Source organism: Phyllobates terribilis, unplaced genomic scaffold (genome assembly GCF_046119375.1).
Source record: "Phyllobates terribilis strain yellow unplaced genomic scaffold, ASM4611937v1 Scaffold_5__5_contigs__length_657084704, whole genome shotgun sequence".
Taxonomy (NCBI): Eukaryota; Metazoa; Chordata; class Amphibia; order Anura; family Dendrobatidae; genus Phyllobates; species Phyllobates terribilis.
Genome location: NW_027362765.1, coordinates 68,365,307 through 68,378,871, shown reverse-complemented (window position 1 = coordinate 68,378,871; position 13,565 = coordinate 68,365,307). Strand labels below are relative to the sequence as shown.

The 13,565-nt window shown below is 40.8% G+C and overlaps 1 protein-coding gene across 2 annotated transcripts in view; it reads right to left on the bottom strand.

Annotated features, from left to right (window-relative positions):
• Positions 1 to 786: 786 nt before the first annotated feature.
• LOC141270745 (uncharacterized) overlaps positions 787 to 13,565 on the bottom strand; it is a 34,273-nt gene continuing 21,494 nt past the window's right edge. Inside the window, exon 6 of one of the 2 annotated variants that reach the window (XM_073680850.1) lies at positions 787 to 2,266. In XM_073680850.1, the coding sequence (XP_073536951.1) occupies positions 1,260 to 2,266 (1,007 nt within the window). In that variant the 3' untranslated portion in view covers positions 787 to 1,259. The remainder of the gene's footprint in view (positions 2,267 to 13,565) is intronic. The other variant, XM_073680852.1, reaches the window with a different exon arrangement.

The following is a 13,565-nucleotide window of genomic DNA, read 5'->3' as shown; positions in this document are numbered from 1 at the left end:
AGTGGGCCACCTCTTCTCACGCTCGGTACCTTCCAGAACCCGGTGTCTGTAAAACTGTACCAATCTGACCTTACATGTCCCAGAGGGGTGCAGAACGTTACGTTGGTGCAAAGTACGGATGTGTATCACGTGATCCGTCTGGCGTAATAGTGACGTCAGGTGGGAGGCGAGGTGATCCTTCACAGGGAGCATCCGGTCACCTAGCTCCAAGGAGGCATTCAGAGAAACCAGGTTGGGACCAGTCAGCCACCTGGCCATGTGCCTCAATAGACTGACAGCTTCCTAAGCTTGTTGTTACCTCTTCTCTGTGGGTGCCTGGCAAAAGCGGGGTGCCACTGGTGGGGGTAGTCGGCCTTGGAAGCCCTCAAGTCGCAGCTGCTCTGAACACGCTGTAATTTTGCAATTGTGCACCAACGTGGGTATTTTGTGGGACTGTTCTATATGTTATTGTCTGTTTGAGGGTTCAATAAACCCCTCGACCCCGTGTCTCTATAATCCCTTTTGGAAATGTTGTGTGTACCGGGTCCCCACCGCTTTGCATAAATTGTTCCCTGAGGTATTCATTCTATGTTGGCGTTGCAGGGTGAGACTATGTCACATATATGGTGGTCTTGCCCGGCTCTAGTTTTCTGGAACGAGGTCATCAGAGTTATTAAGGAGGTGACAGGAGTATCAGTACCTAGGACACCAGAGGCTACACAGTTGTATACCTGTTTGAGCATAGAAAACATGTATAAGAAAATCCCTATTAAAAGACATCTACTTTAGGCCGCTAAAACAATACCACATCATTGGAATTCAGTAGACCCCTTTCTTTAGAAGAATGCTTCATAGAAATGGCTAGAACCTATGCTATTGAAAAGATAATAGCCCAAAGACAATAAGAGCCTATTACAAACCCTAATAAATGGTTCCATTGGGAAACCTTCCCCTCATTTCCACTCTACCAAACTATCCTAAGTTTTTAATCCAATCTAAACTATAAAGTGATGAATACCCATGGATCCCCTTGATTTTTCTTTTTCTTCTCCTCACTTCCCATCCTTGAATTGTCTTGCTTATCCATATACTACATCGGTTTCAGGATATTTATACCAGGATTATCACTCTTTATTTATATGCTTTGATTCTTTATGTAATGAAGTTGATATATCACTTTTCTCTGTTTTTTTCTCTTTCAGTCTTTGATTTTGTGTTTATTGTTATATTATGATGTTACACAATCAATAAAACTTTGAATTTGAATAAAAAGAAAATGGCTACTTTCCTGTGTGAGTTTTTAGATGTGTAATAAGATTTGTTTTCCGATTAAAACATTTCCCACATTCTGAACATGAAAATGGCTTCTCCCCTGTATGAATTTTCTGATGTGTAACAAGATTTGATTTATATCTAAAACATTTCCCACATTCTGAACAAGAAAATGGCTTCTCCCCTGTGTGAATTCTCTGATGTGTAACAAGACTTGATTTCTCTGTAAAACATTTCCCACATTCTGAACATGAAAATGGCTTCTCCCCTGTGTGAATTCTCTGATGCATCACAAAATTTGAATTGTGTGTAAAAGATTTCCCACATTTTGAACAAGAAAATGGCTTCTCCCCTGTGTGAATTCTCTGATGGTGAGAAAGGTCGGATTTCTCACTATATCGTTTTCCACATTCTGAACATGAAAATGGTTTCTCCCCTGTGTGTATTTTCTGATGTCTAACAAGACATGATTTTGTTGTAAAACATTTCCCACATTCTGAACATGAAAATGGCTTCTCCCCTGTGTGAATTCTTTGATGTGTAACAAGATTTGATTTCTCTGTAAAACATTTCCCGCATTCTGAACAAGAAAATGGCTTCTCGCCTGTGTGAATTCTCTGATGGTGAAAAAGTACGGATTTCCCACTATATCGTTTTCCACATTCTGAACATGAAAATGATTTCTTCCTTGTGCGTATTAGCTGATGTGCAAAGAGGTGGTGTTTCATTGTAAAACATTTCCCACATTCCGAACATGAAAATGGTTTCTCCCATATGTCAGCTATTTCATGGTCAGCAGCCCTTGTGTGACTTTTGTTTTGCATATTTGTCCTTGATGAAGCAGAAACAAGGACCTGCTGAAAAGGATCAGATGACAGATTTTTTCTGATAATATCTTGAGGTGTATCTGGTATAATGACATGTTCTTCACAAGTATCGGCTGTGATACCAAGATTATCTGCTGAAAAATCTGAGAATATCAGCTGTCCTTCAGAACTTCTGGTACAGTCATCTGCTAAGAATAAAAATGATTTTATTATTTGTCAGTAACATTGCATTGGAATTATAGTACTATTTATATTATATACTTAATAGCATATAACTATTTATTTTTTCTAGAAAAAAAATATTTTTTATTGTGTAAAACGCCAAAACATAAAATTATATAAATGTGGTATTTCTGCAGTCATACTGACACAAAGAATAAACCTGGTTTATCACTTTTGCCACAAGTGGCACAGCATAAAAAAAAACAACACATAATTCCTGTATTGCTGTTTTTTCTGGTATTGCTTCAATCGAACAGAAACGAAGAATAAAGTCGTCTAATTGCTTACACTGCACAAGGAACGGCGTTAAAAAACATAAAACCAATTCTTCACCTGCTGTTGATTTGTTCATTCTGCCTCCCAAAGATCGCAGTAAGGCTCGGCTCACATTTATTCTGCGCTCTGCACTGAGCGCATACACCGGGGTTTCCGTGTAAATCTCTGAAATACTTGATTCAGACAGAACCCCCGGCGGAAGATTCCCAATGATGAGGCAGATGGAGGCACTGTGGACGCCGCCTGGTCTACGATCCAGTGGTGTCCGTCTTTTAAGGCATGCATAAAAGCGCGGTCAGCCACAGTTTCATGCCCTTCTGAAAAGAAGAACACCACTTAACAGAGGCATTTTCTCTTGTTACCCTTGTGAAATAAAAAATATGGTTTAAAAGAACATTTTTGTGGGAAAAATGGGATTACTTTATTTTCATGGCACTACGATCTGAACTTCTGTGAGGCACCTGGGGGTTCAAGGTGCTCATCACACATTCCAAAATGGTGTCACTTGAGGAGGGTTTCCACTGTTTAGGCACATCAGGGGCTCTCCAAACACAACATGGTGTCCGCTCTCGCTTCCAGCCAATTTTTACGTTCATAAAGTCAAAACAGTGCTCCTTCCTTTCCGAGCTGTGCGCCCAAACAGTAGTTTTCCCCCATATATGGGGCATTGGCGTGCTCAGGAGAAATTGCCCAACACATTTTGCAGTCCATTTTCTCCTGTTACCTTTGTGAAAAAAAAAAAATTGGGTCTAAATTAAAAGGTTTGGAAAAAAAATGAAATGTTATTTTTTTCCTTTCACGTTGCTTCAGTTCCTGTAAAGCACCTGAAGGATGGATAAACTTCTTGAATTTGGTTTTGAGCACCTTGTGGGGTCCAGTTTTACAATGGTGTCACTTTTGGGTATTTTCTGTCATTTAGACCCCTCAAAGTCACTTCAAATGTGATGTGTTCCCTATAAAATGTTTTTGTAAATTGTTGAAAAAAAAATGAGAAGTCACTGGTCAACTTTTAACCATTCTAACTTCCTAACAAAAAATTAGGTTTCAAAAATTGTGCTGACGTAAAGAAGAGAAGTGGGAAATTAAAAGTTTGAAAATTGTAAAAGTTTCAAAATTTTTGCCACATTTCCGATTTTTCACAAATAAACGTAAGTCATATCAAACAAATTTTACCACGAATCATGAAGTACAATATGTAACACGAAAACAGTCAGTGGGATCCGTTGAAGCATTCTAGAGTTGTTACCACATAAAGTGACAGTGGTCATAAGTGTAAAATTATTCCTGGTGAAAACACGCTTGGGAAATGAAGGAGTTAAGTTCAACCATTACCACAATCCACTCCTTTCACTACCTCTACCCATCCTCCTGCTCTTACAATAGTTTGTTCATTTTATAATACATTAATGTGTTATGTAAAATCCCAATAAAGTGATTTTGAAATAATAAAAAAAAAAATCATTGCAGTGAAAGGACACGTCAAAGGCCCGTGTGCATACCGTTCTTGTGTATAAAGACATAAACCCCAGACAGAGTGCTCAGCGCACAGCACTTCAGAATGTGACTGCAGCTTTAGGCCTCAATCAGAAATCAGTTTTTTTTGGTCATTCTTGAATAACTTTGTCCTGGATCCAGTTTTAGTCGATGTATCAGTTTTTGCAATCTGTGAGTCATTAGTTTTTTCCGCACATGTAAAAATTGAGATTTTTCAAAGCTTCTGTAAGATGGCTTCCGGACACATCATTGATGGGAGTTTGAAGAACAGAAAGAGGGACAGACCAAATGTTGGCCACACCCTGGCCACACCCCAATCCATACCCATTTACCATTTTTTTCTCCCCTGGCAGGAGATGTCAGAGGGGCATCGGCAGTGAGGGAAATTTAGCAGACGCCCGAGACTGCAGGGCGTAGACCCAAATCCAGGACTGTCCACTGTATCTGGGACAGTTGAAACTAGAGATGAGCGGATCAATTCACGAGTCTCTGGTCCAGCATCCAGATCAGTGCTACCTGGTGACTGGACGGGAGGTCGCGAATCTCTAACTTTCTGGCATTCCTGGTGCGGCTTTTTTTCACCTAGGGCCGGTGCGACATCATCTGTGCGTTCTGCGCTTCTCTAGTTGGGATTATATTTTGTTCCTTCATTCACAGTCAGAGCCGCCAGAACTCTCAACTTTATGTAGCTTCACTATATGACATCCGGCTTTTTTTTGTGACTGTAAGGCCGTGTTCACACATTGCAGAAATACTTTGTTTTTTGTTTTCTGCAGCTGTCTGCACCAAACTACACAATAACAATGTTCTCCCCCTTATTTGATGCATTTTTGGTGCAGATGTGAAGCTGTGTTTTTATTGTTCTTTTTATAATACAGAAAAGCTTTGATTCTGCACTTAATAAAGTATCTGCATTTTTTTAGGCTACACCTGGAAGCATCTAGAGAAAAAAAAAGCACCAAAACCCTAGAGTTCAGCCGCGTACTTGGACACCCAGGTGGCGTCTTTTTTGTTAATAAAAACTACTTTAAGAATTTTTTACATAAATGGGGTAAAGAAAAAGGGGGAGGACATATTATAAATACACAGTAATATAGAAAAAGGGGGAGGACATATTATAAATACACAGTAAAATATAAGCAAACAAGAACAAAATAAAAGCAAAGAAAGCAAATTTTAATGGGATGAAAGATATAGGCAAAATAAATGGTGGAAAGGGTTAGGGATGAGAAGGGGGAAGGAAAAATATGATTTAGTAAGGAAAATGGGGGGGGAAAAAAGGAAAAAGAAAAAATTAAACGGAAAGAAGGAAAATGAAAATGATTGGCATGTACAGAATAGGCGAGGGAAAGGGGTTATAATACACATATAAGATACCTTATATATAAAACATTTAAGAGGTACGAGGGGAAGAAAAGGAATAGGAAAGAAAAGGGAAAGGAAGAACACATGTAAAAACTAGTGAAGAGACAGGAAAATAGATAAATACTAACTTCTAAATAATGTAAAATACTGTTTGTCGTATTCTAATAGCAGGCGCAGTTCTCATGAAATCACATCCACTTTCCTTGGACAGTTAAATAGAAAATAAGCAGCAGTTACGCTACATCTGAACAAGGTGTAAATTTTGAAGCAAAGTGAATGTGATTCCATGAAATCTCTGCTCTCTGTGATCTAAAGACCCCGCTGAACTCTGCGGTTTGGGTACACTCGCTATAGGCTTCTTCTGAAAAAACGCATGAAGAAAAAACCGCTGCTGCATTTTTAAGTGCAGAATTTTGTATTAAATGTAATAAAGAAAAGTTAAAAACTCTGCTTCATATCTGCACCGAAATCGCATCAAATAAGAGGGAAAACACATAAAAGAAACGCCGCAAACACACAATAAGATTGTTACTGCGCCGTGTGGTGAGGACACCTGCAGAAAAAACGCACGGCCCCAGCATTACAGTTTTATTACATTTTTTATGGGTTTAATAGAGAAAAATATCAAATCACGCCATTTTTTTACGCCTTTTACTGATCCTCGTAAATAATCTGATCGCGGTGTTGTGCGGGTCGTTGTGATTACAGGGACACCAAATATGTCCATGTTATTTTCTGATTTTTGATGTTTATTATTTAAAAAAAAAGTATGAAAAATGACTTTCATTGTCAAGTGTTTTCATTATTAAAAAAATCTCTTATTCTCCCTCTAGAATAAAAATACATAGAAATACACTGCTGGCTACAATATATCAGTATAATCTGCTGTACAGATAAAGTACACAAAATTCTGCCAGTGACATCACTAGAGTTTGTGGCTCAGCATAATAAATCTCCCATCTATAATGTCAAGGTTGTGCATTCAAGGTGTGGGTAGACTCAAAGGCAAGAAAAAAAAATTGTAATTGCTTATTATTTTACTACTTTTATAAAAACCAAAAAAAATTATTTTTCTTCACCTCAGTATACAGCCACCATAAAAATACATTGTTATATACACAAAGTATTTCTATGGAGATGTATACTCTGCTTCTGAAGCATTGCCTGCAATATAGAGGTCAAGATTACCAAATTCACCCATTAAGATCACTATGGGCTGTAGATCAGTGGTAGAGCAACAGCCTCTGAACACTGTGATGCAAGTTTGAGTCCCGGGGAGACCCGATAACAAGAAGGAGAAAAGGTAAATATACAATTTGAATTTATGCATTGAGAAGAGATGAATGGCCCCTCCCCCAAGGAGGAGGAGCTATGGAGTGATGAAGACGAGTCAGAAAGGCAAGTATAAATAGAAGCCGGGAGAACAGCTGAGATGTGATGTGACGCGGGACTGTCTCAGTCCCTCAAATCGGGACAGTCCCGCCGAATCTGGAACGGTTGGGAGCTATGGATATGTACCACGGAGGTGGTTGTCCTCAGTGATGTAAGCCCGGAAGTAAGCTCCAGCATGTATGGTGCTGAGAGTGTTAATAGGGTGTGGTAAGCTCCAGCATGTATGGCGCTGAGAGTGTTAATAGGGTGTGGCAAGAGCCAGGTTATGAGCAATCAGGTAAGAATGCCTCATGTGTGATGTCTGGTATACTGAATGCTATCCAGCCTGAGTGTCCTAAATTATCACTAAAGTGCCATTAATTGAACCGTTTGTTTTGCCTTCACTGACAGGCCGTTTATGGAGTCTTAATAAACCAATCTGGATGTTTTACTTAAACCACTTCCCGTGCTTACCTGAAGCGCAACAGAGTGAGTAGAAACATTACAGTTGGTGCAGAGGCATCTGCACGAATCACAAGGGGCACAAATCACAAGGGGCACAAATCACAAGGGGCACATGTAACTGCCGCGGGGAAACCGAATGTCTTGGGTAAAAGCGACTGCAGGAGCAAAAGCAGACAATATTGAGAAGATAACATAACCCAAAAAAAATAGGTTTCTTTTAAATATCCAGTAAAAGACCCTATATATATATATCATAATTATTCAAGAAATCCAAAGGCAAGAGGGATGAAAGAATTATATTAAAGTTTATTAAAAAAAATACATATAAATAATTATACAAAATCAAGTAATTAGAAAAATGGGAGAAGCACAGCTAAAAAAAAAGGAGGGAGAGATGGAATTTTTCCCTGTGATAAGAGACAGGAGAATCCCAACCAAGGCTCCCAAGGAAGATTGCCTTATAAGGATATCAAGACAATGGTTCATTGCACAAAAATCAAGCAGCCAAGTATTTTCTTCAAATGACTAAGTTGGACCCAGAACTGATTGATTTCATCCTGACACTGCTTCAATTTATTCTCATTCATAAATTTATCTTTAAAGACTGCCCCTTCCTACAGCTCTAGGGCACAGTAATGGGGGCGTATTGTGCTCCCTCACATGCTAATCTTTTCCTGAGGCTGTGGGAAAGGGAAATGGTCCTTAACATATCATGTCATGATGCAGTTATCTCTTGGTCAAGCTATATTGATGACGTGCTGTTTATCTGGCAGGGCTCCATGTTGCAGCTTGACGAATTCATCTGTCACCTCAATAATAATGATCTACAGGGTGGGCCATTAATATGGATACACCTAAATAAAATGGGAATGGTTGGTGATATCAACTTCCTGTTTGTGGCACATTAGTATATGGGAGGGGGGAAATTTTTCCAGATGGGTGGTGACCATGGTGGCCATTTTGAAGTCGGCCATTTTGGATCCAACTATTTTTTTCAATGATACATCAAACTTATTGAGAATTTCATAAGAAAAACAATGGTGTGCTTGGTTTTAACGTAACTTTATTCTTTCATGACCACTTATAAAATGTGTTCAAAGTGCTGCCAATTGTGTTGGATTGTCAATGCAACCCTCTTCTCCCATTCTTTACCCCCCACTTTCTCAGAGCCCCGGCAGCCCGATACTTACCTCTCCCCGTGCCTCCGCAGATCCGCTGTCTTCCTGGTCTGCGCTCCCTGTGACGTCTCAGGTCAGAGGGCGCGGTGACGTCTTTACACCGCGCCCTCCCGAGTGCCGTCACAGGGGCATTATATGGGGGGGGTGACATCCTGCATGGGGCATTATATGGGGGGGTGACATCCAGCATGGGGCATTATAAAGACAGGGGAGTGATATCCTGCTTGCGTCATTATATGGGGGGGGGGTGACATCCTGAATGGGGCATTATATGGGGGGGGGGGGTGACATCCTGAATGGGGCATTATAAAGACAGGGGAGTGATATCTTGCACGGGGCATTATATGGTGGGAGAAAGGGAAATCCTGCATGGGGTGTAATAAGGGGGGGGGGGGGAACAGCCTGCATAGGGCATTATAAGGGGGAAACAGCCTGCCTATTGAGGACCTATGCTGCCTATTGGGGACCTATACTGCCTATCTGGGACATTTACCTGCCTATTGGGGACCTATACTGCCTATTGGGAACATTTACCTGCCTACTGGGGACCTATGCTGCCTATTGGGGACATTTACCTGCCTATTGGGAACCTATGCTGCCTATTGGGGACCTATGCTGCCTATTGGGGACCTATGCTGCCTATTGGGTACATTTACCTGCCTATTGGGGACCTATGCTGCCTATTGGGAACCTATGCTGCCTATTGGGAACCTATGCTGCCTATTGGGAACATTTACCTGCCTATTGAGGACCTATGCTGCCTATTGGGGACATTTACCTGCCTATTGAGGACCTATGCTGCCTATTGGGTACAGTTACCTACCTATTGAAATACCGGTTGATTTAACTTTACTTGTTCTTCATTTTAAATATAGTATTTGTTCCTGTATTGTTTTTTTTACTACAAAATAAGATATGTGCAGTGTGCATAGGAATTTGTTTATAGCTTTTTTTAAAAACTATATTCCGGCCCTCCAATGTTCTGAGGGACCGTGAACTGGCCCCCTGTTTAAAAAGTTTGAGGACCCCTGCTTTACTACATTTTACCTCACACCTCTTTAAATTCAAGAGTTCTATTCCTATTGGTCAGGTTTTTAAGAGCTCACCGAATCTGTTCAAACGATGATATTTTTGAAACAAGCAAAAGATCTCTATTTCGGAATAGAGGCTACACAAAACTATGATATCAACAAAGGCTTCTTGAGAGCCAAAGACATAGACAGATAATCCCTCCTCGCAAGTTAGAAAAAAAAAATTGATGAACTTTAAAAGACAAATAGGGGCCTCGACACCTAGATTCGTCACTATGTTCAATGCCAATTGTACCAACATCAGGAATATTCTTGCTAAACACTGGCCCATTCTGCTTACAGACAAAGACCTTTGCCACCAACTCACTAAACCAGCATCGGTGACTTGGCGGAAATCACATACATTGGGCGACAGGTTATCCAATAGTCATTATATTCCCCCAGAGATTCAGTATCTGTTTGGCAGTAAGGGTCCCCCATGTGGTTATTATCCCTGTGGAAGATGCTCTGTTTGTAAACATAACCCTAAAACAGTAAGGCTATGTGCCCACGATGCAGAAATGCTCAGGATTCTTTCCTGAGCGTTTCTGCATCTCCCTGGCAGAAAAAAACGCATGCGGATTGTACATGCGTTTTCCTGCCAGGGACATGCGGATGTGAAGCGTTCTTCACTGACATTTCCGCATGCGGATTGACAAGCGCTTTCCAAGAGATTAGCATCACTTGGAAAGTGCTTGTTAACACTAGGTCACACTCTGAAAATAAAAAAATAAATATATACTTACCCTCCGATGGCCCGCGCTGGCTTGTTTCGCTCGGTCCCGGGCTGCCGGCAGCAGTGGATTGAAGGACCTGCCCACGTCAGCGTCGCGTGACCCGTCACATGACTCTGACGTCAGCGCAGGTCCTTCAATCCACTGTAAAGTGCCGGGAAGCAAGGAGGAGCGCTGCGCGGGCCGCCAGAAGGTAAATATACATTTACTTTTTATTTTATTCTCTCCTCACCTCTACACCCGGGTACCATCCGCACATTAGAACGCTTGGATTACGCATCTACATATACAGTGATGCGTAATCCATGCGGTCTAATGCAAGTCAATGGCGGCGAAGACGCAGCACTTCCGCAAAATAATTGGTAGTGCTGCGTTTTTTTCCGCAATGATAATCCACAGAGGAAATTTCCGCAGCATGTGCACAAAACCGCTGCGGAAACGCATTAAAAACGCATCGTGTGCACATAGCCTAACAGTAAAATTTTCTCAACTCCAGTAAAGATTAAACTTTCAAAATAGTCCCCTATATCACCTGTGAGACAGAAGAAGTAATTTACCATATTAGCTGCCCCTGCAGACTGATCTATATAGGGATGACCACCAGACCCCTAAAAATCTACATACAAGAACATATTAAGGACATCAGGAGCGCAAATACCTGTTCTGACCCCCAATCCCAGAGGTCTGGTAGCTTGTGGCATTGATTATATATACATATTATATATATATTATACATACATACATACATACATACACACACACACACACACACACACACACACACACACACACGTAAATGAGATTCCCTCTGAGGCGTCGTTTTTCTAAGCTAAACAGACTCAACTTTTTCAACCTCTCATCATAGGAGATCCCTTACATCCCTTGTAATAATCTACTTGCCCACCTTTGAACTGACTAACTTCTGAATATCCTTTTTAAAATGTGGAGTTCAAAACTGGATCCTATATCCCAGATGTGTTGTCACCAGTGATTTATAAAGGGGTAACAGTACCTTGTGATCCTCCTTGAGATGGTTCTCCTCCTTCATTGGAGTCCAGAGGTGTTTAATTAAACTGATAGGACTTGATTTGGAAAGGCACACACCTGTCTATATAAGACCTCACAGCGCATGTCAGACCAAATGAGAATCATGAGATCAAAAGGAACTGCCCCATGAGCTCAGAGACAGAATTGTGGCAAGGCACAGATCTGGCCAAGGTTACAAAAGAATTTCTGCAGTACTCAAGGTTCCTAAGAGGACAGTGGCCTTAGGAACCTTGAGTAATCCCAATCCCAACAGTGAAACATGGTGGTGGCAGCATCATGCTAGGGTGGTGTTTTTCAGCTGCAGGGCCCGGACGACTGGTTGCAATTGAAGAAAACATGAATGCGACCAAGTACATAGATATCCTGGATGAAAACCTCTTCCAGAGCGTTCTGGACCTCAGACTTGGCCGAAAGTTCACCTTCCAACAAGACAATGACTCTAAGCACACAGCTAAAATAACAAAGGAGTGGCTGCAGAACAACTCTGTGACCATTCTTGACTGGCCCAGCAAGAGCCCTGACCTAAACCCAATTTAGCATCTCTGGAGAGACCTGAAAATGGCTGTCCACCAACGTTCTCCATCCAACCTGACGGAACTGGAGAGGATCTGCAAGGAAGAATGGCAAAGGATCCCCAAATCCAGGTGTGAAAAACTTGTTGCATCATTCCCGAGAAGACTCATGGCTGTACTAGCGCAAAAGGGTGCTTCTACTCAATACTGAGCAAAGAGTCTGAATACTTATGACCATGTGATATTTCAGTTTTTCTTTTTTTTTTTTTTTAAGAAATTTGCAAAAATTTCTACATTTGTTTTTTTCAGTCAAGATGGGGTGCAGAGTGTACGTTATTGAGAAAAAAATGAACTTTTTAGAATTTACCAAATGTCTGCAATGAAACAAAGAGTGAAAAATTTAAAGGGGTCTGAATACTTTCAGTACCCACTGTATATATAACATTTTTGTGATTTATTTTAATGTCGCTGGCGATTTGTTTCTCTATAGATAACTTTGCTAGCTTGATTTCTTTTTTACATTTCTTATTTAGATCTTTATACTCCTGAAATGCTATTTCTGTATTCTCGGCCTTAAAGATTTTGAATGCCCTTTTTTTTTCGTCTTATTAAACTTTGTCTTATTTATCCATAATTGTTTCTTTTTATTCCTGGACATTTTATTAGCAGAGGGTATACATTTTCTACAGGATTCTAGTAGCATTTCCTTAAACATGCCCCATTTACGTTCGGTATCACCAGTTACCATGACATGGTCCCAGTCTACACGATTAAGCTCTTCCCTTAATTTGTTGAAATCAGCTTTCCTAAAATTCCAGGTTTTTGCATTTCCTTTTTGAAATGTTTTATTTAATATTATACTGAAACTTACCATATTATGGTCGCTGTTTCCCAAATGCTCCCGCATCTGTAGATCTGAAACAGTATCTGGTCTATTTGACTAGATTCAGCAGATTAACTCCCCTGTTTGGTTCATCTACCAGCTGAGAGAGGTAAGGCTGTGTGCCCACGATGCGTCTTTCAAGCGTTTACGCTGCGGAATTTCCGCAGCGTAAACGCTTGGGAAACCTTCCCCCATGGTCTCCAATGCAATTCCACACTTTCAATGCCCATGCTGCGCTCAAAAATACGCATGTCCATTAATTTTGCGGACACGCAGCGTAATCGCCACCATTGACTTGTATTAGAACGCGCCAATTCCGCAAGACTGCATCTGTACTTGCGTAATTGGCGCATTCTAATGTGCAGATGGTACCCAAGTCTGGAGGAGAGCAGACTCATCCAGACCTGGGTGCCATAGAATCTGTAAAAAAAAAAGAATTGAAAATAAAAAATAAAGTTTATACTCACCTTCCGATGTCCTCCCGGTGTTTTGTCCACGCCGTCTGGTCTCTTGCAATGTTCGCGCTGTTGTGAAGGACCTGCCATGACGTCACTGAGTCATATGACCCATCACATGACTCAATGACGTCACCGCAGGTCCTTCACACCACCGCAAGCAATGCAAGAGACCGGACACAGCAGAGATGACACCGGGAAGACACAGGAAGGTGAGTATAATCTTTTTTTTTTATTATTTTTTACCATTCTTATTCTTTTTTTTAACTATTACTTGGTCACACTATATAAATCAATGCCGGTTGCATGGATTTATATAGTGTGAACAAGTTGTCAAGCACTTTTCCAAGTGATGCTAAAATCGCTTGGAAAACTGCTTGAAAAAACGCATGCGAAAACGAATGTAAAAACGCTT